Genomic DNA, 26,906 nt, shown 5'->3' on the forward strand with positions numbered 1-26,906 from the left:
CCCGCACAGCGACACCGGCCCGCACAGCGACACCCGCCCTGCACGCCCTTCACGGGCTGCCATTAGCGCCCAGGTCTCCCGTCATTATTTAAAACCCAGTTTTGTACTTGCTTCTGCAAAACGATGCTTTAACAAATTCAGCTCTGTTGGCTGGGAAGTTCGTTCCTAAGAAGTGACACGGTTCGTAAGAGCGTGAAGAAAAAGCTGCTTTGAAATAATAAATGCTTCGCTTGTACCATTATGGGGAAAAGCACTAATTTGATTAGCACTAATTTGTATTTGATTCTGGAAAGTAAAACACATTCTCTAAACAATCTGGTATGTGTAAAGGATTCTTCCATACAACAGTTTGGAGTCTGGATCAATTCACACAGTGTGGGAAAGAGATAAAATTATAATTTACTAATGAGAATTATCGTACTTGTGATTAAGCATCTCTTCCTGTTTACTACTGCCCTTGCTTACAACAAGAAATGATTTACACAGCTTTTACTGGAAGCTGTAAGGAAGAGGGATAGCAGAATGCAACTGTCACTTGACAAAAGATTCAGTAAACTACATAAATGCTGGTATTCAATTTTGTTCAGAAAAAGATTTTTACAAATGTACTCTTTAAAACTACAGTTTTGTAAAAGGATCAGTATTTCCCGATTCTACAGATAAATTAAAATGTTGATCTTTGAAATCAAATTTGTTTTATCCACATTACCATAATTCCTCTCTAGAACAGTCATATAAGTTATTATAATTTGAAAATGTAGGAGCCAAATGCAAACACTATCTCAATAAAACAAAACTCATATTGCACAGCAACAGTCACTGTTGTATGAGCCATTCGCTAAAGTAAATTGAAGGAAAAAACAAAGGACAAAACTAACAAATGCAATTTTGGAGTCAAACCTAGTAACTGAGAGGAATTAATATTTCAGATCGTTACTTGATTTGAAAAAAGTATTCAAAAAGGGGGACTCTAGGCAAAAACTATAAATAGGGCCAAACTGAGAAAAAATAATTGCACAGGAAGTGCTGCAGTGGACTCTGCTGCTAGCTGCCCTAGAAGACAGTCCTTTAGTTGCTATTTCACAAGAACATGATGAGTGGATAGATAAAATGACATTATATGAAGCTACAAGACCTATCCAGATTTGAAACAATTAAAGTAACTACATTCGTTTAATAAAAGAATAAGTTTTTATAATTTCTTGCAAATATCACCACAAATTACACAATGTCTGTGGTGAACAGTTTTATGAATACATCAGGTATTTCTACTTAAAACTAACAGCCTGAAACAGCTCTTAATTTTACTACTGATGGCAGAACTTCAAAAGCTCATACAGAGTTGGGGTTTTTTTTCTTTTTTTTTAATAACTGGATTGTATTTTTGCTGAATTTCTCTTTCATTTGGAAGAGAACAAATTAGTTGGGTACTTACCATCTTGCATTTGAGCAGACACAGGACCAGCAGTATTGCCTCACTGAAACCCATCTCGTGCAGCCCTCTTGCTAACAGCTGCAGTAACTGATGCTTGCGGATGAGCACAAGATCAGCTTTGGGTGGTACTTCCTCCATGTATTCTCAGCATCTCATGTTCTCCTAGAACAGCATTCCTCATATTTTTGGCATGTAGATTCACTTTGATAGTTTGTCAATACAGAACTTGAATATCCTACTGGATTTATACCTGTCATCTTATTTTTTCCTCACCCCGAGAAGAGATGTAGAGCTCTAAAGGGGGAGAGAGAGGCAGAAAGAAAAAGGGAGGACAGAGATAATGTAAGACTAAATATTTACTGCATATTAGACTGGAAAAGATCAAAGCAGCATATCTGGCCTTAAAAAGGCAATGAAGTTGGAGTTGTGTTTTCAGTCTTGTGCAAGTTTCTTTCACCTGGAGTAGAGAGCCCAGCTTCCAAACCAGACAGACCATGTCACTCAAGGACACATACAGAACTGAGCTGGGTTGGCTATGTCTGATACCAGCACCCAGGGAAATGCAATGTCTTAAAAAAACTCCAGCAGTGTCCTTCAGTTATATTTTCTGCAAACCTCATTGCTTATCCACAAGCTCTATGTGGATAGAAATCTGTGCAGTACTTGAAGAGAAGGAATGTGATTATGATCTACTGTAAACCAATGTAGAGATCAGAGAACACAGGAGAGCTTGTGCTCACAACAGATGCTGCTGCTGAGATTTCTCCCATGCTCAGACCCAGCAGTAACATATTATTGCCCTCTAGAAAAGACATACTCTCATGTAGCATCAGAAAGACACAGACTTACCTCAGTGGAAATGACAGAAAACGTTTCTCATGGACATCATTATGCAGGAGGTTAACTACAAGAGATGTGGCAGTCATAAGATACTCATCTTCCATTGATTAAGGGTAGGAGAGATTTGCTCCCAGAGCAAGAGTATGCAAAAAAAAAAAAAAAAGGACCAAAATTATGAACATGTAAATATTTTTTTAAGTTCAGATTCAGTGTCAACAAGAGTTAATATGCAGGAATAAAATGATGGGAAGGCTATTTCAGAAAAACTGGTTAAGCCATGTTTCATAACCTCTTGGGAAAGTATCTCCTTTCTGCTTTTATATTTCTCCTCATAAGTATATGAGAACACAGTGCCACTGGTAGGGGTTTGCCTTTTTTAATTAAAAAGTTTGTGTAAAACGCATCAAGTAAATCTCCCATTAGTACTTTTCAAAAGATATAACAGTTAGAAAGCTGAGTAAATCACATGCCGAGTCTATAAACACAGTCTAGCTATTCTTAAAAAGCTGTTTTACAGCAAATATATATTTCCACCCAATAGATAGGAAGGTGTTATAAATGTGGACACATGCTCTTTACTAATCCTTACTGATTCCCATTTTGTTCAGATTATCCCGTTGTTGCTCTTATCGCTCTTACAGGAAAAGCTGGAAGTGTTGGTTGGGCCTCATCCTGTAACTATCAAGACATCACAGTACCTATGAAACTAAATTCTAAATTCCACCATAAATCTCCTTCTTCAGTCATTCAGAAATGTTAAAAGTTCTTGGAGGTTGAATTTTTTGACTGAATTATTTTAATTCATGCACCTAACTAAGTCTGAAAGTCTAATATAGAAAAAAGAGCTATGCTTAGAGGAAAAAGGATTAGTTACTTAGAAGTCTGGACCTTTGTAGTAAACATATACATAAGAACTGTATGTTATGTACACACAACATCCAACAAGCAATTAGTAGTTTATTGACAGCATGAAAAAAATTCTCATAATCTGAAAATCTGAAACAGAGTGTCACTAATATTGAATGGTATGTTATTTTTTGGCAGCTTTGAATACTTATTATTTTATTACTACTTTAGAAAGGGATTTTGAGGTCAGCAGTATTTTTGAAAAATATGAAAGAAAGATGGATGAACAGTACTTCCTAGGGGAACGAAGCACTTATGGAGAGATATCCAAAGGCAGAAACATACCCGGACTATGGCAGTTCTGGAGGGGAGCAGATTTGTTACTTATGAGCTCAAAAACAACCACAACTTTTCAAATGGAAAAAGAAACTCAGAAGCCAGGCATCAAAGTGAGAAAATGAAGCAGGTACTTCCAGTAAATACTACAGGATTTATTGGACTTCCACTGAAAAATGTGAAGTGACAGCACCCTGTCACAAAACAATGGAAAAGTGACTACAAGTAGAAGAATGAGACAAGAGGGATACACAGGACAGAAAGAATAAGTGGTATCATGTACACACAGACACACACACACAGAGAAGTAAAGTCTGAAGGAAATTATTCTGCCAGGGAAGGGAAGAAAAGCAGGTTTTATGCAAAGAATTACAGGTAGTGAAAACATGGAAAATACAATGAATGAGGTAAAGAAGAACTGTCCGGGCACGAAAGAGGCAGAACACAAAAAAGTATATTTACAACGTAGAAAGTAAGTGCAGTCACAAATTCTATGAGAAAAAAAGCAAAGCTATTAGAACAGAAGCCTGTAAAACTTAACGTGTTCTGTCAACTCAGGAAAGGGATGGACAGATTTATCCTTCAGCATCACTGAAGAGTTTTAACAGTGTTAAAAAACCCTCTTGTAATTCCACAGTATTTACAAACATAAAATGCTAGTTTCAGCTGGCCTTGCACCTCAATCAGAATATAAATGATTTCTTTTTTTCCACTTTATAAATTATTCACACTGCATAACCTATGGAAAATAAACTAGGATTTTAGCCCTTGATTCCTATACCTAACACAATAGATCAAATTTAACATTTTCTAAGGAAAGTAAGATAATTACCTGTAAAAGTATTTCATAAAAACTTCCTTTTGCAGGTTCACTTGCTAGGAAAATTATGAATGAATCATCTTCAGTAACACAATTCCTGCCAAGCATGCAGTAACAACAAAATATTATCATAGGAAGCATCTAATTCACTTAAAGCAGGGAGAAGGAAAAAATAGGCCAACTTTGGCAACTTATTTTTTTGAGATTTCATACTAAAGTTTTTTAGTGTTATTTCTGATTAAATCTTATGTATTTATAACATCATGACCTCACATACGATTTCAGAGGGTTACCAATAAATGTGTAAATAAATAAGTAATCAGGACAATTTTTTTTTGTTGGTTACATAAGGAATAAAAAGTATGGTTTTCTCCTTCAGAACTATATGCAGCAAAGGATAAAAAGGACTATGATTATGTCAGAAATAATAGAAATGATGAGCAGAGTTCAGTAAATGACAGAGGAAAGGAGGACTAATGCTAAAACCAAGAGTTCTGTGATCTAAATTTCTCTATCAATCAGATTTGCCAATGAAAGTCATTCACCAAGAAACAATAACAGCAAGTTCTTTTGATATAAAAATTTCAGATTTACAATGGAAAACCAGATCTATAAGTGCTGTTTTGGGGGCATTAATTCATGTGGTAACCCAAAGGTTAGAGGGAGTGGATGTGAAAATCCAGCATTTTTCCAATCCTGAAAAAGGATACCTCTGCATACAAGTACAAGGGAAGCATGACTGCAGTATGTAAAGATGAGCCTGTAAAGATGAGCCTAAGCAAACTTTCATTCTACTAGGCTAAGTACCAACATCAAAGAAGATTGTCCAGTACAGACCTTAATGTAGGAGACAGCCATGGAAAATACACAAGGCTGTACTGACAGCCTTGTACTGACAATCTTTGCAACCTGACTGCTCTTGATGCTTCAGACAACTTTTTCAGTCCTACTCATCTGCATGAGCTGATCTAATGCCACCAGACTGCAGCACAGACATGCCCAAAAGCAAATGCCTAAGGCCTGCAGTGGAGGAATACTTGGAACTAATACTTGACACAACTAGTTACTTGTTATCTGTCCTTATCTTTCAGACAGTGTCACATTGAAACACAGGACCTAAAGGTAAGTGTAAGGTAACTGTGTGGAAATTTGATGTGAATCATTACAGAAAAAGATCTCAAAAGAAGCACACTTCCAAGAAGACCTTCAGATAGAGATGCCTCTTTGAGTAACTGAATGTTTCACTGAGGAGACGTTCATAGACATTATTCTGATTCCTGGAGAGAAAAAAAAAGTGCTTTATAAATGTAATAAATTTCAAGTTTTAGAAGTACTAGTTTATTATCTCTTAGTCTCTGAACTATTGCTGAAATACATATTTATTTTTTTTTTAATGAACTAATGGCTTCCACAGATTTCCTAAGTACATAATTACAAGTCAGGAAAGAAAGTTCATTTAATTCAATTTCTGTAGAGTTGGTGAATGATTTAAGGTGTCTATGAAAACACTTAAAAGCCACAAAAACTTCTTACCTTTCCCTTCAAAGTTCTGGAATTTAAGCAGCTCAAACCAGTAATTTATCAGCTGTTGAAGGTGATGAAACAGGGCTTCACTGATGTGGGGGGAAATAACGATCTTGTGGTTAAGACTTTGAACTGGGAGCTACAAGACATAGCTCTTAGCCCAAATTTCCTACTGATTTTGTATGTGACCTCTGCAAGTCATTTCACTCCTTCATGTTTCTGTGCATCTGTAAAAATGAGAAATTCTGTTCTTTCTCTCTCTCTCTCTCAGGAATTCTTATGAACCAGCATGTCTGATATGGCATGATACCGGGCTACCTTTGTAATACTATAAATGGGAACATCTTAGGCACTAAAATTCGTCATTTATCATGTGGAATTGTACTTGCCACACATACAAACAATTGCCAGTCATGACCTGGGAGTTACACGGCCTACAAGCCCTTCCAGGATAGCATTATGTTTTACAGAGAGAATATCAATAGGAGAGATTCCATTGTAATGGGCCAAAGAATGGTCCTTATCCTGTTGGAAGCATTAATTTTCAATCTGTGGTTTTTCTTATGTCACCAAGTAAAAAAAGATCAGGTAACATGATTTTATGTTGATTGCATTTTGCTTAAATAAGCATTAGATACTCTCTCTCCTTTCTTACCATACTATAATAATACAATGATGATTTAAATTTAGCAGAATTCTGAGGAATTAAAATAGCATCATGTAAACAGTGAGGAGACAATTAAAACGAGCCTAGATGATACTGTGACTAAGGAGAGACAGGGCACTGAAGTGCGCAATTTCTTAAGAAGTTAAAAAGTAAACAGCAAACCATTTTAATTTAATTCTTCCAAGATGGATACATTTAATTATCTGTGTTAATAACACTGTAACATGAAAGCAAACACTCAACATGATGATAGGCAGGGTGTAAGGTCACTGTGCAAAATACAGAAATCACACTTGTGACTGGAAGCCTGGCCATCAAGGGCATGAACAAGAAGCTATTAATTTGATACGCAAAATACACTGGTTTGCTCCTCTGTTTCAGTTGACAGCCACTGTATCCCATACAACTGGAACAGTCTGGGGTTACTGTTGCCACTGCCTCTTTGTCACCTGGCACTTTCTATTTCATAGTATAAAGTGGGACATTTTGCATTTGAACTTCCTCTTCTGCTGCTGTGAGGGGGAATTTTGCAACTTTTCCTCTTTTGTGGGTATTTACACCCAGGCCTACTCCATCGGTGAATTTCCCAGGAACTTAAATGGTTTGGCACAGGTTGTTTTTCCTTTGGGAATCCCATCCAAGGTAAATGAAGCGACAGCAGATGTTTGAAAGAAATTTCTGTGCATCTTGCCATGTAAAACCAAAAAGTGCAAACCAGGGTGTCAGAAGGTCATGTTATGATTTGTTCACTTATAGTACTCTCAAGCACTCCCAGTGAATGAAATTCCACAACCTGGCTAGGTATCACTGATAGTGCTTTATTAGAAAGCTTTTATTTTCAGACTACCAGGGTTTTTTCCTCTCCAAATTAGAAGCTGATTATTTTATGCTCCGCTGGTACAGCTTCTCATCTTTCTGTAACAATATTTTACATAGGAAGAAATTATGTCCATTCAGCCTTTCTCCAAATCGAACTCTTTCAATATTACATACCTGTAAGTCATGTTTTCTGTATCTTTTTGCTGTTCTCCTCCAGTTGCTTTTTAAAGTTGCTCAGGTCTGGACACACCTTCAGTAGCAGGACATATCTCTCCTGGATTGGATAATACTCTATTAATTCACCCATCAGAGATTTCCTTTTTGACCCTCTATCTTTCACAGTGTCACTTATCTTGTTAGCTTAGTACTGGTTTACTAGTCACACTAAAATCCCTTTGTCTTTTGCAGTATTTCAGTGGGCTATAATCTATTTTATATCTGTGCATTTGATTTCACTTCTGTAAGTGCATGTGGTAGTTTGAGCTAGGCCTTCCTTGGCCTATTATAAGAAGAAAGGAGGAGAGGCTGTGGGCTGTTTGAAGGCCTCTGGCTTACGTAAAAATTGTAGGGAATACTGGGTAAATCTGAACCCTTCCTTGGTTACAAACTGCTCACCAAGGAAGGCCTAGCTCAAACCACCACAGTGCAATACTTTATACCTGCCTTTAGTGAATGACATCATGTTTATTTACAGTCCTCTATGTATCAAGCAATTCTGTCCTTTGAGATAAGTCAGGTTCAGACAATAGTAAACTGAAATTCCACCAACAGGGTTGCAATTAAAGTACTGAACAAGAATGGACCCAACAGACCCCCATGTGACCCTACTTTGACATGAGATAACTGATAATCACTCCAAGTTTACCTTTTGAAGCAGTCTGCTTTTACTCCATTGCATGATTTGCTTAAGCTTTAATGATAAAAGTCTTAGTGCAGTCAAACATATCATCTGCTGTATCCATCATCTGCAGGCTGGTTACTCAGTCAAAGGAGGAAATTGGAGCAATTTCATAAGGATCATTCCTGAAAACTTAAAATTGACTTTCATACTTGAAGTTTAAATACTTGATGAAGTTCTTGCAGATGTCAAAGTAAAGATAATTCCCCAGGGCCTCCCTTTTTGCCTTGAATGTGGTTCCAGGTGGTGCCCTCCTATCTTCTAATAGCTATATCTCCACGATATAGCTGTCTCTCCCTTTCTCCAAGACAACTGATCATGGTTCATAGATTCTTTTGACTGGATCCTTAACTTCAATAGCTTAACAGATTGGCCATACTGACTTGAGGCAGTCACTGAAAGAAAAATAAGTATGCTTAAATTACTATCTGGACAAAAACGTGTTGGTATGCTGGACAGGTCTAAGTGTTCAGAACCTCCCATTTCTGATCTCAGTTTTCTTTTTTAAATAATTATTAATTTTTTAGGATTACAGAATTGTCCTGCTAATTTAGCTTTGTAAGATAAACAGAGGAAAGAAAAAAATATAAGCCAAACAGTTATGTGCAATCAACTTATCTTGAATTATTTTTCTGTTTCTGCCTGGTTTTCTTCAGAAAGCATTAAAAAGAAATACGATACAATACAATAGCTAAGCATGAATGAATTTTGATGATGTTTTCTTAAGAATTTTCAAATCCAAATAATTCTAAGATATCTGAATAAAATTTCAGCGCTACATAGCATCAACTTGGAAGACTTTAATGACTACCTTCAGTAATTTTGTTTCTGAAATGTCTTTTCTTCAGCAATGATTTACTTTCTTATGTGTTGTTCATTTACATATTTATATTGTAATTGCACATGTTCCCAGGCAGTTAAGAATTTTCAACCTTTGCACTACCCACAGCATGTGTTCACACCACATCTTCACACATACTTCAGATACAGGTGCTGTGTCATCTCAGTCCTGGCTCCACCACAGAATTCCAGAGTTCTCAGAAAGACTTACCCTTCAGTGCAACTTACGAATATTTTTTTTTCTCCATTTTTAAATGTGTGTTTAAACATCTCCATGCATCACTCTCAGTGACCTGGAAAGGGGTGTCACAGTCCTCATACTAAGACTTACAGATAATCTCACAAGTTTAGCAACAACTCCTTGATGTGTGTGTGATGCCATAAGTCTTGCTGAATGTCGGCTCCAAGTTTCTTGGCTCTGCTCTGAGCAGAGAAGAGCTTCACAATTACCTACAGTGGGCACTCTCCTCAAGGGTTGCCAGAGTTCTGACGAAGTGTGACACTGAGTAGGTTCCTCCATAGACATGTCATACATATATCATTATCCTGTTTAGCAGCCTTTTCAGCTAGGGTTGCTTTGCTATTAACATGATCCTGTCTTGATCTTCTGAAGACAATAACACCCCCTCCTAGCATCCTGGTAATGAAAGAATGGCCTAGGTATGGAAGGCTACATAAAATTATACTCCCTAGTTAAAACAGAATCGCTTGGGAAGAGGAAAAACTCTAGGACTTCATTGATGCTTTATCCAAAGAAGTGAAAGTGGCAGAGACGCTAAGTGTGGATGTCACCTGCTCTCCTGAACAATGCTACAATCTGAAAAGAGACATGATCATGAATGGCAATGCTGTAAACTCCACCAAGGTTCTGTCCTGCAGTCCTAATCCTGATCATTACTTGGTTTGTTCCCATTGGTCTTCCACACTGCAAACAATTTAATTAAACCTAAAAAGCCTTTGAGAATACTGAATGAACATGTGTGGCTGGTGCACCAAGATAATGCTGCAAAGTGAATGTGGAGCAGACTATGGGATGGTTGAGCTCCTTTATCTCAAATACAAAGTCTGGACCTTCAGCCAAGAGAGAATAAACAGAAGGTTTTTTGGAGAACTCTCTCAAAGAGCCCTTTATGCTCTTGATAAGGATTTCTCCCATAGCATAGGAACATCAGTACTCTAATGCTGACAGACATCCAGTACTCACCTTGAAATAGGAAGGTTGAGTGGACTAGAATATGTAAAGAATTTTTAATCAGCTCAGAGATCAGACAGAGATGTTAGTTCAAGATTTGTTATTGACAGATGTAGATAAATATAAAAACCCAAACCAAATCAAACCTAGGGTTATTTTCCCAGAAAGACTAGAAAGGGGCTCATCATAGTAGGAGGATGAATATCTAAGTATTCTGTCCGACTTTTCACAGCCTGAAAAGATTCCTGAAGAGAAAAAACTCTGATTGATAGATTTATGCCCTCTCTTGAATTTTAGAGACTATTTAATGCAGATGATTTTTTTTGTTTTGTTTTGTGGGAGTTTTGTGGGGTTTTTTGTTTGTTTGTTTACTGGCCCCGAAATTAAAACAAATAATATTGAAGAACCATAAGGTGGTTGATAGAACCTGAGCAAACTGATCTTATGTTTTAGAAGCCAGTTATTCAGGCAAAAAAGTTGTGGCCCATCTCAGATGAGCTATAAGCACTGTCAGGCCTCTGCTAAAAGACAACTAGTCCAAACAAAAGTAATTTGCATTTTTTTCTGAAAGTCCAAATATTTTCAAGGATGTGATTAAAATAACAGTCCCTTCCTATACTGGAAAATTACAGAAGTGGGACTATTTTCCTGAATTTGAATTTTAAGCATAAATGCTTTCTCTTCCAAATCTTAAGATGAATCACCATTGTACTTTCTGCTTGGGAGTAAAGTGTGTACTGTAAATGCAGATAAATTAGTTCTATGGATCTCAGTTTTCCAAAGTACCACCAGGTGCTTAAAGAAATTATTATACAGAGAGACTGTATGTGAAGACAAGAAATAAAAAATAAAAATTACTGAACACTGTAGTCATGGACAACAAAATTAAAGACTCCAGTTCATATTAGCATATAAAAAGGTCTGATGAAGCTGAGCTAGTCTCTCATCAGATGGAAGAGAGGCAGAAGGTAGCACAGATGGTGAAAACAGAGGAAATTATTCATGGTTCCTCGTCACACCTTGAAAGAAGCTACTGAGAAGATGATGTTGAAAATTAAGACCAGAAGGCATCCTGGAACAACAAAACCTCTAAACCCTCCTTTATATTCCAAAGGTGTAAATATGTCCTGAGGTTAAATAGGCTTATGGTTTGAGGATTTGTCTTTTATAGAAAATGAAAAAATCAAGATTTCTTTTTATCTTTCAGAGTAAAAATACCTGAACACCAAAGGTTGACTCTTGAGTCTTTAAACAAACGTAGAATCTTGTTTTCTTCAGATCACTTGAAAACAAGAGCTAAAATGTCCTGTACATTACATTATTTGCAATGTCACTCAGACCTGCAGCATCAAACATAACTTAGAGAACCATGGGGAAAATTAACTTTTCCTTAATGCAACCTCAAAATTCTTCTAGGATCTTAACAGACTACTTACAACACAGATGAGCTGACAACTGTGCTTATCCTACAAGCGAGCATTGCCTGATTATTTACCAGGAATAGCTGCAAGGAAAGCAAGAAGCAGATTTTCCCAACAGAATAAAGTCTGAAGGTTCCTTCCACTAGCAAATATCAATTAGTGCACTTTTTTTAGATGTGTCCACAATACTGTCCACGACAAAGATATCAGATAAAATGTATTTTTAAACCAGCTTTATGGACCGTGGATGTGTATATTCTGTGAATTTTCCAGAGGAAGAGGATGGAGAGAAGTGAGGAAAAAGTGTATTGTAGAACCTAGAGCCTACCTAGGTTGTAAAACCCTCCTAAGGTAAACCCCCTCACCAAATAAATATCTCCATCCAGGCAAAAAACACCCACCATCACTGCAGCACAACACCATTTTCTGCCATTGCTGAAGTGGGAAAAAATTGCAGAGTACAGCAGTTCTTAGGTTATCATGAAAAAGTTGAAGAGAAGGCAAGTCACACTGCCAGGAACCAGAGCCCCGACCAACAGTCAGGTGGTGAGGCAGAACTGAAACAGCTCCAAGTACACGAAGTACTTATGCACCAAACATGGTGAGTGGGGGCAAGACAGGACATAAGCATGTACAGTAAGAACAAGGGAAAGCAAATACACTTAGTCCAAAACGACTGGCAGGCCGAAGACATTCAAAGTCAGAATCTTTAACTTTTTGCAAAATGGGGAGGACCACAAACAGGCTGCAAGGTTTATAGTCAAATAGGAAACATAAAGAGGATGGAAAACAAAAAATGCTGAGTAATGAGAGAAAGTTAATAGGAATCTTCAGTTTAGATTTTAGGACTTCGTGTGGTTTAAATGAACATAAAATAAAGTGGGTCTTTGATATCAACAAAAGTCCAATTTGACTGGCAGGTGAAAGCTCAGGACTCAATTCCTGACTCTCCTAAAAAATACACATAATCCTGTATTCTACCCCTGCTGAGGTGGAAAAGGATTTTTCTGGGGTCCAAAATGAAGTTAGTAAAATTTTGCCACCTCTCCAAAGCACTGTAACAAATTAAGAAGATTTGATGGTGCTGCAATATGTAAACATATTCAAGAATATGTATTGCTTTTAGCCAAGTACAAACCATCACATTATTTCAGAAGAGAGAAATATTCAAAACCAAAAATGTTAAATCTCTGCTGATTGCTTCCCTGTGGTTTAATTAGTGAGGAAAGGCAGAAAGGCATCACAAAATTTCCATTTTAGTTTTACTGTTCCCCACAGCCAATATTTTACGCCTTTGTTTTTATTTCTAGGTTCCAGGGACACATACAAAACATTCAAACTTTTCCTTTTGTTTTCTACCATTAGAAATTCTGGACATAAATAAAATCTTATAATGGACCACTAGCATTCCTTTCTTCCCCTTCTCTTTCATAAACAATAAACTTATTGTATGCCAGTAACAATATACAGACACTCTGGTTTACTTACAAAGATAATTCTGCAATCCAGGTTACTTCTGTAAGAAGCAATAAGGATATGAAATGTCAGTACTCAGAAAGGAGATCTCAAACATGAAAGAACCTTGAACACTATGCTGTGTCGTGGAAACACTAATTCACATAAAAAGAATGGTCTGTTGCTAGAATCTCATCTTAAAAAGAAATATACCTTAACTCTCAATTTATAAGCTTTTGTTATATAAAACCTCTCACAACTTTTCATCAGCTTTAAATTGCACTCTGACTTCTATAACCTGCTTCCATTTGTTAACCAAAGGGCAGAGCATGCTGCATGCTCAGCTTGTATGACAGACATCTTCAATGAAAAAGTTAGCTGGATGTTATATAGCTAAAATCATATTTCTAACAGCTTGATTGGTCTCCATGTGCCAATTAGTCTTTAGAAAACTCTTGTTCTGTTGGAAACATGGTTTGATATTATTTATACTTTATATTATTAAACTTTTTGAGCATCCATTTCCCTGTTTTTTATTCCTTCTTGTTAAAATTCAGAAACCTGTGAGAATATGTCTTACTCACAAAACTGTTCCATATTCCCATAGAGAAAAATTGTAAGTAAAATTTTCCCCACCCTGCCCTTATATCGATGAAATGGGCCTTAATAAAGATAACAGAAATCTAGAAAATACAATGCACAAGACTGACAGAAAACAGTGTGTAAGGTTAGCACAGTCTTCCCAGTCTCCTCTGCTTAACTGGAATTGGAATTTTGCTCTAAGTTCTCCCCACTACAGCTACTATGTTGCACAGAAAAGACCAAAATCCCAACAGCAAATTCACTACCTGGTATGAACGCTACTGTGGCTTTCATGTAAGAGACCTCAAATATCCAGGTATTATTTTCTTTGGCAATTTCTTACAAATGTGTTTAGAAACTTAAATAAACTTGTAACAGATGATAAAGCTGATCAAAATTATCAAGGCCACAGAGTGCAACATGCTGGACTATGGATAAAAGACGTTATTGGGATCCTTTGCTTGTGCGTCTCGTGGCCATACATAGAACTTCCCATATGGTTAATGTGAGGTCCAGAAAGCTTCCTGCTATAGTTGAAAATGTGAAAAAGACTTTGAAGATTCGGTTGACAGAAGTGAACAGTTGAACCCCAGACAAGAGAAACCACCTATTTTCAGCATGCTGTATAAATCCATGATAAGTGTGTCTCAGGAAAGTTTCCCAAAGATTATATAAAGAAAAAAATTAGGGAAGAAACGAAAAAATTAACAGTATTTAAAAAGAAAACTAAAGAAAGCTAAAGACTGAAAACTTACCAATATCACATATATATTCTATTGCATGAACTAAATCACACAGGGTGATCAGATATCCCAGTGTGACCAGGACAGGCACAAAATGGAAACTTTTTTCCAGAACCTCCAAGAATTTTACAAGATCGTTATTTTGTTGTAAGTTTTATGAGTGGGATGTAAAAACTACCCTCTGCCCCTTCTTCTTAAACTGCCACCCTGGAAAAGGCTGGCAAATAGCCATAAGACTTTCATATAAAACCTGAAATGCTACTTGCATCCAATTTTTCCTTCCAAAACTGATTTATTTTCACCCTACCATGCAAACATATCCAGGCATCACAACAAGAGGACAAGCCAAACTGTGCTTGTAAGATTCAGTTAGGCAAAGCAGTCATGGTTTCAAGTTCCCCTATTCAGCCATCTGAACTTAGAGTGGATACGTAAACTATCATTACAAGAGTTTAGGAAAGTGGTGAATACCAGAAATAGTTTGCAGTTGTCTTATTGTTTTACACTCTTCATTTGTTTCCATTCTCTATGGAACTCTTGGTTCCATGATTCCCACAAGTCACACAGTTAACATTTAATATTTCAACACTGGAAATTGTTTATGGTTTTTTAACTCCAAGAATTGTGCAACAAACTAAGCAAGCAAGTAACCATAGAAACTGTGGTAGAGAAAGAACTAATTTCAGCTAGGAAACTGCAGTGTATTTTTAATTCTTGCAAATGTTATTCTGTCATATTCTACATGTGAAAAAATCATTTAACATTTGCAGTAACTCACATATACTTGTTATGTACTAAAAGACACTTCTTACTACTGTGCTGTAGTAAGTATTCCGTTTCTCTCTTCTTTCTTTTCTCCTCTCTCCCTCTATCACAGTACATCATTTTCTTCTGTTAGCTTACGAACACCTGTATAAAAAAATTTTTACAAGGGTCTTCAATGGAGAAGAAAAATGCACCCTGTGTAGTTATTTTTAAGCAAGTAGACCCTAAGAGTCAGTTATATTTATTGTCCTGTTAAAAACCAGCTTTTGTGGCATATTATCCTTAAATTGGCTAGGGAGGATTCATATTTTCCTTATTCTAGGAACTTTGCTAGGCAGGCATTAAACAACAAGTCCATGAACACACCTAATGATATAAACTACAGCCTGCATGATATATGATGCAACTGAAGCAGGTCAATGAAACAGGATCAAACTGCTGTTTGGAATCGAAATGATTTTAGGTACCCACATCCCATACGTGACATGGATCTTCATACCCAAAAGGAGTATTACATTATGTCCTGTGCCATCTTACAGACACTCTGCTTATAACTATTGTTTCTTAATGATGGTAAAGAACTACACTGGTATTAGTGAACATAAGATAAAACGCTGAGGTTTTCTACTCAACTGCCTATTTTATCCCAATGTTGGTATTTTATGAAGAGTTGAAATCTTCCAGAAAGAAAAAGACCTCAAAACTATCTGGAAATTTGTAATTCATCCATTTGGATTACTTGAGCACTTAAACAAAAATATTTGAAATTGTTAGTATCTTTCATAACAACTGAATATGTCTAAACAAAGAAGGTTACACTTGTCTTCTCTTGCAAAACAATGCTTATAAGTATCTTTCCGTAAAAAGCATCCCAAAAATTTCTGAAAGCAGAGTAATGTACTTTTATTTTTAATAGGAAGAACCCAACCCAAAAAAATGTTCCCAAAGATTCAGCAAAATATCATGAAGCTATGCAGGCTTTGTGGACTTTGTTTTGGGAGGCATTTCGGTTGAATTGTTAACCTAATAGATAGAGATATGTGCATATAAATTTCCAGTACTTCTGTAGCACTCTGATGAGTAAATTTTAATTCAATCAAACAACACACCAATTCAACAGAATGCAAAACCATACAGATCACATCTCCAGTCCTGTAAGTACAAGACATCCATGGAATGAAAAACAGAGAGCCTGGATAAAGCCAGTTCTTCTGTTGACTCTGGCATGGAAATGCATCCTCTTGATTTGGATAACAAAGGCCAAGACCACATGGTCCCTCGAGAAGCCACTGGTTGGAGATACAGTGGGACATAAACAAAGCTTCACACAGCTACTAGCACATGTTAACTGCCACAAACAGCAGGGTTACTGCTTTGGACTAGTGGGAGGTGGCCACTTCTCTGCAGCTCACAACACTTCATTTAGAAACGTCTGCTCTGCCAATTTCATTAATCAAATGTATTTTTTACTTAATGATTATATGTATTATTAATGATATTGTTTTAATGCATTTTTAAAAATTAAATATGTGAAGTACTTTAACCAAAACAATATGGATTTAAAATTTTTATCAAGTAAAGAAACAAAATACCGCAAATAAGAAGAAATTTGGACACAAGCCCAATGTGCCAATTTATTTTTTATTCTCTTTCTACTAGCAGACTCTAGTTTGAACAATTCTTCCTCAAAACCATGCAGATTTCACTGGACAGTACAAGCATTTGCTACAACATCATTCAGGTACATTACTTAAGATGATAAAAAAATCTTCAAACACTGTACTTCAGAAGTAAAGAAGCTGGTGTACAGCTTTGACAAGATTCCAAAAAGTATGTATTAGTTTTAGAAGGGCAAACACTGCTTATTTTTCTTTCCATGACCAAATGATAAACACCATACCAAGGAAAAACCACACACAGCTACAAATGCTTCCTAAATTCAGACATCATATTCATACCTTATCCTTAAAATATTTTAATGTAGCTCAGCTGGTTGCATCTATTGAGATCATCTATTTAGTGACTGCAAAATTACGTACGTACAATAAATAACAGATCCACTAAGTCAATGATAAGGTATTACCTTATAAATAACTGCCAATTCCAGTGACACATCAAGACAATGTTCCTTTCAAACCTTACCACCACTTTACCTGACAATCACAAAGTCAACTGCAACTACTAAATATACAAAGAGTAAAAGCACACATATAGCCAAAGAAGTATCTTAACACTCAAATTTCAACATATGTAATATATGTTGCACACATCAATCCATAAATCAAGGTAAAATTTGATAAGGGTGTCACGGGTTGTGATATTAATGTTCTGGCATCTCATACCTCAAATGGCAAGGATGGACAGTATTAACTTTACTTGCAAGTATGCAGAATTAACTGGAATGTTTAGATGGGATAAGTAATACACATCCCAACAGAAATCACATCATAATTTTCATAATTAAACCATACTTACTCTGTAACATCTGCCCCTGACCAAACCTTTGCACAGTGTCTTAAAAAATAACTGGTTTTCCATGCTGACAAGTATGGTTTTTATAAGTGGGGAAGGTCTGAAGTAGTTTGCTTCTTGTAAAAACTACTCCTTCTCTCCAAGAAAATGACTGAAAATAATCTAGACCATCTATTACAATACTGAAAGCTTGAACTAAAAAGCTTAATGTAACCACAGACTGACACAGAATTCCAAGTAAGCTACAATTCACGGGCAAACTCTTTTTAACCTGGCTGCTTTTTACAGGATACTCTCTCTCTCTTCTCCAAAACCAGCCCCCTCTGAGCCTGCAACGGTGTGAAGCTCTGATGAATCTTTTGAAAGCCTGGTGTAACTTGAACGCTGGCTCCGCTTGTGAGCAACCGTCTTCAGGTTCTCATTCTGAACCGCAGTTGGATTGGAACCTGAGCCAGGGTGCAGGATGATTTGAGATGGATCTCTGATACCTTGTATTTCTTCAAAATTCTGATTAGCTCGATTGCTTGGAGCACTGTTGTTATTTAAGGTGACTGTACTAGGGGTTCTGTTTAAATTATAGACTTTCTGGCAAGCTGGCCAGTTCTCTTCAGGGCTACTTGCTATCAGGCTGCTTTCAGAAGGGCTTTTCTTATCTTCTGAGCAAATAGACATGCGAACCACAGCTGGATCTTGAAGGCCACTAAGGCTGTGTGGAATTCCTCTCTTTGCACTGTGACTGTCATCTTCAAGCTCAATGAGATTTGCCTTTTCAAGCTGTGATTCATCTGCTCCTTCATTATGGAGGGAATGATTTGGAGAACTTTCATTGGATCTTACACCAGAGTCAGATGAATCTTTCTTATCCAAAAGGGCATCTGTCAAGTACTCCTTTGCTTTGATGAAGGTTCTAATAGGTTCAGAACCATGTTCTGGAGATTTGGGCTGCTTCTCTATTTTGATATCTGTTTTCTTATCTTTACCTTCCTTAAGGAGAGGAGTATTATCTGATTCCTCAGTTCCGGACTCATCTTCATCACTGGGAAGTTTCTGATACCGGAGAGTAACTCCCTTAAGCTTTAAATCTGCAGCCTGGAATATACTTGTTCTTTCTGAAGACTTCTTTCCTGGGAGAAGCTTGGAACCAGACTGATCAGATTTTTCATCTTCTTCAGTAATAGGATCCAAAGGAGAGGCATCACTAGTAGAAACACCTGAAGTACTGTAATCAACAACATCATTTCTCTTCAGCAAGAAGGACTTCCTTCCATCGTCTTGTTTCTGTTCACCATCTTTTCCTTTTTCCTGCTCTGCACTGGAGTGCAAGGAACCCCCTGATGTGCTCTGCCCCATATAGAAAGCACTTGAGCTATGAGGAGAGGACCTCCCACTCACTGTAGTAGAACTGGCACCTCCTTCTAACTGTGACATCTGAGCAATATACTCTCTATATGCATCTCTGTACTCTGCCTGCACCTTGTCAGTAAGTTTTGATATTTCAATACTAGAATCTTGAGAGTTAAGACTTGAAAGACTTGGAGTTCTACGAGTTTGTGACTGAAAAAAAAAGAAAGAAGAGAGAGAGAGATAACAGTTAAATAAACTATTTATTTTTACTTTTACTGATCTTAAATAAACTAACTCAGAGCATTAAGTATGTGCTTAAATTATTCTTTTTGTTGCTGCAAATAGATTATGCCAGTGAAATTGTCAATGCTATAATTAAAATATGCTTACTATAATCATATATATGCAATCACACACACATTCACTAAACTTACAAAGTATTCTTATTGTTGGTCCCCATAACAGAAAATTTCCACAAAACAAGCATTTTATCCAGTGCATTTGAGGCTAACTTTTGAGTATATAATTATAAGAATTGAATTTGTATGTCAAGATGGGCTTTTCTAATACATTTTTGTACATCTACAAAATTAGCATTTTATATTAGACAGGAAGAATTCATCTAAATGTTGAACATCTCTCAAAAACACTTTTAAAAGACCCTCACCCTTTATACTTCAATAGACCCTGGCAAAATGCCATTGCATGTAGCTGATTTCAGAAAAGTTGGTTTTCTGGCAAACATATTTCTCTTTGCCCCCTCCTCTGCTTTTAGAATTGTCTTTATTTTTCTATACCCTACTCTGATTTGATTGGTAATTAATTAAACTAATCTTCCCAAGTGGAGTCTCTTTTGCTCATGACAGTCACTGGTGAGTGATCTCTCCCTGCCCTTATCTCGACCCAGGAGCCTCTCATTGTATTTTCTCTCCCTGAGCCAGCTGAGGGCAGTGACAGAGCAGCTTTGGTGGGCATCTGGTGTCCAGGCAGGGTCAACCCATCGCAGCAGAGAAGCAGTAATATTATTTTTTAATCAGTATTGATTTAAAAAATTCCAACAGGTCGATTCTAATGTTTTCTTAAGGACAAACTACCTTTCTCATTCCTTTGATTCAACTTCAGATAACTGGACATCAGAAGCACTATTTATTTAAATATAACAACTTTGAGTAATGCCAGTTTTGGTTTGGAAAAACACACACTAATAGTCCGTTGCTGGAAATAGGCAGTAAGGGTAATCAGGACCCTACAAATACACACAAACATGCATGCACACATTCAGAGGTATCTGGGATAGACATCTATCTCTGGGATATATATCCCAAACCTATTTTCATGGACAGTTTTCATTATTAAAAATATAATCTATAGTTAGTAACTTGTGGTGTCTTCCTATTTTGATGAACCTTCAAGATTTTTTAATTTATTTCCAGAGATGAAAAAACTGCTAAAATGTTTGGGTTTGGTGGGTTTCTTTGTTTGCTTGTTTTTTTTAATTCTAACTACTATTTAGTTACCAAATGATTTGTCTTATTTCCTAAAGACAAATGAAAATCCCACACTTCAAGTGATTTCATAAGTTACAGAAAAGAAATGACCACAACCTATGGCAGAAATTAGAGACAGAGAAAGATGTCAGCTCTGGAGTCTATGAATAGGTTATGCATTGTCAGGATAAGGTTTTGATGTCATGGAGAACTGTAGCTGTCTGTTTTAAAAAACCTAACAAATATATCTGTAATCCTTTGAACAGCATAACATCTAGCTAGCACTTAGCTAAAATATTTCATACACAAAACCTGAATACTATGATAAACAGAAGTCTTGCATGACACTACCCTAAGCTAGATGAGAAAAGCAAGACAGCTTTCATTTTTTTGTCATGAAGAGTGATTATGGAACAGATGAAAAGTTTTCAGATGGTAAAGACTAAAGACTTTGACTCAAAGAGTATGGTTAGAGTCTACATCTCTGCAGAACTAGTCTTTAGCAAAACGGAGAACTGAAAGTATCTGAACCATCCCAGCAGGCATATTTTTTGACCTGTCTTCATGAAAGAATGGAAAAAACCTCTTTTCCATACAGATAAGCAAGCAGAATACATTTTTCTATTAAATACCTGCCAACTTAAGTTACTATGGCGTGGAGGAGCTTCATCAAGACCAATTGTGTTGAGTTCTTCAAAGCTGAAGTTAAGTGTGTAGGGAGCTTGACCAGCAAGACCTGTCAGCTCAGTGTGAGGCAACTCAGTGTTATGCCCAGGACGGCGAGTAAGTTCACTGTGAGGAATCGCAGTTGTAACGTGTTCAGTTGCTCCACGAGGATCTTCCTGAACAGCCTGATTTTCAGAATTTCTCATTTCAAGTATCTTAACGCACAAAAAGAAACAGTTAGAAATAGTTCCCAAAATTGATAAACAAGAATTCTATTAAAAAGAGGAATGAGGAATTCGCAACTGTAAAAATACACCTGCGTATGTGGCTGTGACCATGGAAAAGTGCAAAGAAAAATCTGTTCACAGACCTAGTGTATTCATTGTCTTTACTGCAAATCACATTTTAATATTTAATAATATTTTGTATTTTAAAATTATTATTACTGCTCAGACCCTTGAAAGAATTCATATCACAAAACCACTTAAAATCTTGTTAAATTAGTGATAAACTATAAATTTAAAAGTAGAACCAAACACTTCTTATCTAACAATAAATCTCATTGTGTAATTCTCATTTATGATGACCTGAATACTGAACAGAAAGTCTTACCATGCTCCTGAACAGGTGCCAGTCACCAAAATTCATATTCATTTCTTTTTTCAACTCATCAATATTGCACTGAGCCAAGACACGTCCATTTATATTTGCCTGAAACAATAAAACTAAATAATGTAAATTACAGATACAAGATTTATGGCATGGCACTAACAGACTAAAAAGGTAATTAAAATTGGATGCGGACTACTAGAGAAACTCCCCAACACCACTCTTGAGTCCAATTCTATATAATGTATTTTTATAAAAGTACATTTATTGATGATTGCTGATGGATAAGAGCCACCTATGTGTCATGGAAAAAAAGGGAAATATTAAATAATAATATAAATATACACTAAAAATGTGTATATGAAAGGCAATATGATTGTATTCTATAAACTGACATAAGGAAACAACACATTATTGGTAGAAAATTCCAGGGACAATAAACCACATTAATCTGCCTAAATTTCTCTGACTCAGAACAATAGGACTGCAGATGCCCAAGCATCTGAAGACAATCAGACAATGAAGTCCCAGGCATCATGTGACCCCTGCTTTAAGGCATCTAAGATCAAGTACTAACTCCATCAAGTTTCCTGTCTGCATAATACAGGCTTACATTCCTCCCATCATCAGAAATACCCAGGGATAGAAGACTAGATTTCTTTCTAAAGAAAGTGCCTAAACAACACATATATTCCAGAAAGGTGATTCCTTACATTAGGCATGTTTATATAGTGCTTAACTTTCAAAAGCACCAAATTCAATACAAAACCATTTCAATTTCAAGAGGTATTTCTCTTCATACCACATATCAGTGGATGGACAGAATGTAAAAGAGGAACCATGTCTTAGGAGAGCAGTCAGAAAATGGAAGACCCAAGCTGAGAGCTCTGCTTATACTGACGGATCTCAATGGTTTTGTTCCCATATCCCAGCAGATGGTCTTAAATAAAACCAGGAAAGAGACCAGGCTGAGCCATTTTCATCCCTCTTTTTTACAGTAAGAAATGGAAGAACATAAATAAGAGGAATCTCATTAGAGATAACTGATGAGTACATTCTTTTCACACTCTAGGGCAATAGAAGCAACTGAATTTTTTTGCAGCTACGCTTAATGACCTGCAATCTAACATTCTATTTCTTGCTTTAAGCAACTTAAACCTGTCTCTTAATCCTTGAATCAACATCCTTCCTGTATTTGTTAAGATATGATAGGTTGCAGCACAAAGCGAGCTCAGCAAAAACACTCACTAATGACAACCTTTGTATTTTTCCCTTCTTTCTTTGTAAAAGGTGAAAAAAAAAGTTCACACAGAACGGTGAAAAAAAAATTAATAAAGGAAAAAATTATTCTGTAAGAATGTATCTATCACAGAAAAGAACAGTAGCAGAAAAACTGTTGCCTTTTTCTGAAGCAAACAGATGTGGACTGTGATAAAGAAATGGAACCATCTTCACCACTCATTTATAACAGAAGAGATGTGCCAATTTTTCACAGCGAAAAAAAGGGATGTTGCTACCTGGAGATAGAACACATTTGCAACCTTTTTTATCTATTTATTATACATGGCAATTTTGAAAACATTTTTCTTGCTTCTATTCTCAAAATAACCAGTCTCATCAGCATTTATATTTCTGACTGTTTTTCCCTTTTGACAGAGCACATTTTCTTGCAAAAATAAATGCTTGTATTAAAAATGTCCTCCAAACTTGGCATGCACAGAAGTTAGGATGTTGTTTTGACATCTGATGTGTTTCAGTAAACGTTTTCAAGAAGAGAGGCAACTAAGTATTTCCTTTTCCTTGTGTAGCTCCACGTTTAGGTACTAAATACATTAACGAAATTCCGCTGATACCTTTTTTATTGTTGCAGAGTACTGAGGTAACATGCTCTGGTCCAGACCATCTATCTGCTTTAGCTTCTCACACACAGCTTCCACACTCATTGTGCTCAGAGACACATGTGATCCTCCTGTGGTTGATCCTGGTCCTGTTCCCTGTAAGAAAACGTGCACATAGGACTTGTTCAAGTACTCAGTACACCTAGAATTTCACAATACACACTAACACAAATCAAGCTTTGTTCAACTACATTTTAAAATTAAGAGATGAGAATAAGAATGCACAGGCATTTTTAATTGCTATCAGAATATCTATATATTGGGAAACCTTTATTATAGGTATTTCTATGAGAAAAAAAACCAGTATCTTGTGTCCTGCCTCTATGACAAAATAACTCTCCTAAATTATGTTAAGAAAAGAAATATAAAAATCAGAAATATTAAGTAAGGGTTAATCAATTTAAAATGCACCTTCACTTAAGTTTCCCCCTGATTTTAGTGGTTAGTTTAGTTCTGGGATGTTGGGTTTTTTCAAATAATGCAGATACAACTCAGATCTTCCTGTTTTAAAAACTCCTGGTTTAGTATGAGACCTAAAGATAACCTAAAACATAACTCCTCAATGACTTGGATTCTTTGGGTAATTTTAGCAACATCTGTCCATTTTCCAGATGTTCCTTCAGCTCCATTTATGCAAGATCAGCCCAGGGGCTGTGTACCACAGTACAGAAACACTCATCAGCACTGCAACTGCCCTCCAAGATACTACGAGCATGCTTCATATATCTCAAACTTTGGCAAGATTTAGGTAGAAAATATTTATGATTCAGCTTTGAAAACACAGGAGTTGTCCTGTTAATGTTGCCAGCTTCTGGGAATTTCAAAGAAAGGGTGGAAAACCAAACCAAATGCATCTGCATGTAGTCAGTACACTAAGACAGTATGTTCTCAAAAAACTCCCACATATTCCTTGGATGAGGACCTGTGCAGTTACCCCAGTGATTCCAAACTCCTAAAAGCAAAATCAGAACCCGTTCTATCAGCTATAAAATATTCCCTATGTAGATACAGAGTACACTCTCCTCCTGAGAGGGAGGCTGCACCATTGCTTTTTCCTGAAGTTTTGGTTTCAGCACTGTAGACCATGCACCAAACAGCTCATTTTGGGAGGATGCAAAAGAGCTTCTAAAGCTTCAGAGCTCATCATCACATGCATAAACATTGGGATGTAAACGTGCACTTTGACTATCCACAGTTCAGTTAATCAAATTTTATTATACTCAAATCACCAATGAAGACTGGTTCTATAATTGCAATACTTTCCCCCCATTTTTATTTAATTACTTCAAAGTTGTTTAATTTTTTAGAATTAATACAAATTAATAGATCCAAATATATTGCTTATGAAAACCAAGGATCATCATAGAGAATGCCATTAACAATATCTGAATTATCTAAACTAGATATTTACAAGAAATTTATTCAAATAGTAATTCCAAGGCAGCAATCCAAACCTCCATTATCTACTATCATTTAACCTCAGAGTAATTTCTGACATACTGTTGTCAAAGATATCCTGATCTGGGGAGGTAGGCATTCTCCCCAGCTAAGCTACTCACAGTTTCAAAGTTTAGATGATATTACATGTAATTCCCACAAGTTCTCTGCCAGATGTGCTTGAAATAGACTTAAAAATAGCTGTTAACTCCTTTTGGGAACACTACAGGAGGTTGCTGGGAATTTAAGCCTGGTGGTTCACACACTTGCCTAGAAACAGCTGGGGCACTAATCTTTGTTCCTGTGACCATTTATAATTTTTTTTTAGTGTGATGTCCACTGGATACTACACAAACAAAAGATATACCCCATTTTCTGGGAAGGCAGTCTACCTAAATTATTGCATAAAAATTAGACATTATAATTCCACTCCAGTCTAGGCTCTTAGGCAAGGGCTTGGTATTCCTTCTGAGGACAAGACAGCTACTTTTCAGATTCTGCAATGTATCCCTAATTAGGTGCCTACAATACCTAATTAGTTATCATACAGGCATCTAAAGGACAAATTTTATGTCTTAATTTAGTCTGACTTTTAGCACATCTAAAATCTACATCACGTTAAGGATACAAGCCAACCATCAAACTGATGAAGATGACAGGACTCATAAACTATGTATCATATACTTTTATGAACATCTTTATTTTTCCCTTTTAAAAAAACTTTTTTTTTTATTTTCAGCTTTTCTTCAGAATATTGGTTTTGTCCATTATTTCCCCACAAACACACTATTTATTATTGGCATGAGTTAGATAAAACATCAATGAAGACAAGATATTAAGTTAATTTAAGTCTTAATTATTTTTTTAAAAAAAGCTTATCAATTACAATAAAGGAAACCATTATAGCCAAAATTACATTGCAGCACTACTAAAATAAATGATCCCTAAGCAATGTATGCAAGCAATTGCCTTTGTTCTCGGAATCTATTGAATACATTTATGATATATCTAGAAATAAATGAAGTTTTAAACACTTCTAATTTAACAGTTCTCCTTCAGATCAAAATGTTTTTTTAGCAATCAAGAACAAGCTATTCTTTCTGCATGCATGAAGACTTAGTTTAGAAACTTTGCTTTCTGTGTATAAAAAGAAATACATAAAAGAGCTAAAATATTTAGACTATTTTTGTTAAAGTGTGAACTGTTTGAAATAGATGCACATTAATCCAAATCATTCTTTATGAAAAGAACTCTCTGAAGAATAAGTAATGTAATAGCTTTAGGGATATTGTCATCATGTAAGTGAATTAAAACTGTACTTAAACTGACACATTTTTCAGCCTTAGTGGTTTTGTGAGAGATGCTTAGAGAACATTAGTCTGAAAAGTATTTGCCATGCAAAAGCTAAAAGCAGCTTGTCAAAACAAACTTCAAGGCTAGTAATGAGCATTAGTTTACAGACAGCCCAGCAAGAAGTGCCAGTATGAGAGCTTCTGAAATGACTCCGAAACAAGTGAATGATAATTCACAGAAAGTGGCTGTACCTGTCTGTTTTTGTTTAACCCAGATTCACACAGCTTTCAGAAAAGGACAAAACAGAATTAAAAGAAACAACAGCTTAAAGCGACATCACAAAGGTTGAGCATACAGACGACATGCTTTAAAGGAAACTGAGGGAATCAGTGTTAGGACACAAATGGGATATTTTCATAATGTGATGAAACTTCTAAGACAGATCTTCACAATATACATTTAGGATATGCTATACAAATACTATTTTCCTATAAGCAGACTACTCTGGTTTGCACTC

The 26,906-nt window shown here is 36.2% G+C and overlaps 1 protein-coding gene and 2 long non-coding RNA genes across 6 annotated transcripts in view; all 3 read right to left on the reverse strand.

Annotated features, from left to right (window-relative positions):
• Nucleotides 1-2,430, reverse strand: part of LOC113946164 — a 15,590-nt gene extending 13,160 nt beyond the window's left edge. The window contains exons 1-2 of the long non-coding RNA XR_003527327.1: nt 2,285-2,430; nt 1,436-1,729 (exon numbers count right to left, since the gene is read on the reverse strand). This is a non-coding gene — a long non-coding RNA (uncharacterized LOC113946164). The remainder of the gene's footprint in view (nt 1-1,435; nt 1,730-2,284) is intronic.
• Nucleotides 2,431-7,320: 4,890 nt separating this feature from the next.
• On the reverse strand, nt 7,321-13,964 carry LOC113946137. The gene is made up of 3 exons (XR_003527307.1): nt 13,127-13,964; nt 8,153-8,580; nt 7,321-7,561 (listed from the first exon to the last, which is right to left on the reverse strand). It is a non-coding gene; the product is annotated as an uncharacterized LOC113946137 (long non-coding RNA).
• Nucleotides 13,965-16,781: 2,817 nt separating this feature from the next.
• KIDINS220 (kinase D interacting substrate 220) overlaps nt 16,782-26,906 on the reverse strand; it is a 77,212-nt gene continuing 67,087 nt past the window's right edge. For 2 of the 4 annotated variants that reach the window (XM_027640960.1, XM_027640958.1), the window contains 4 exons: nt 23,615-23,755; nt 21,765-21,863; nt 21,119-21,367; nt 17,938-19,209 (listed from right to left, as the gene is read on the reverse strand). In XM_027640960.1, coding sequence (XP_027496761.1) covers nt 17,938-19,209; nt 21,119-21,367; nt 21,765-21,863; nt 23,615-23,755 — 1,761 coding nt within the window. Of the gene's footprint in view, nt 19,210-21,118; nt 21,368-21,764; nt 21,864-23,614; nt 23,756-26,640; nt 26,674-26,906 lie in introns of all 4 variants that reach the window. The other 2 variants (XM_027640959.1, XM_027640957.1) reach the window with 2 other exon arrangements.

Source organism: Corapipo altera, unplaced genomic scaffold (assembly GCF_003945725.1).
Source record: "Corapipo altera isolate COAL_440 unplaced genomic scaffold, ASM394572v1 46, whole genome shotgun sequence".
In the NCBI taxonomy this organism is placed as follows: domain Eukaryota; kingdom Metazoa; phylum Chordata; class Aves; order Passeriformes; family Pipridae; genus Corapipo; species Corapipo altera.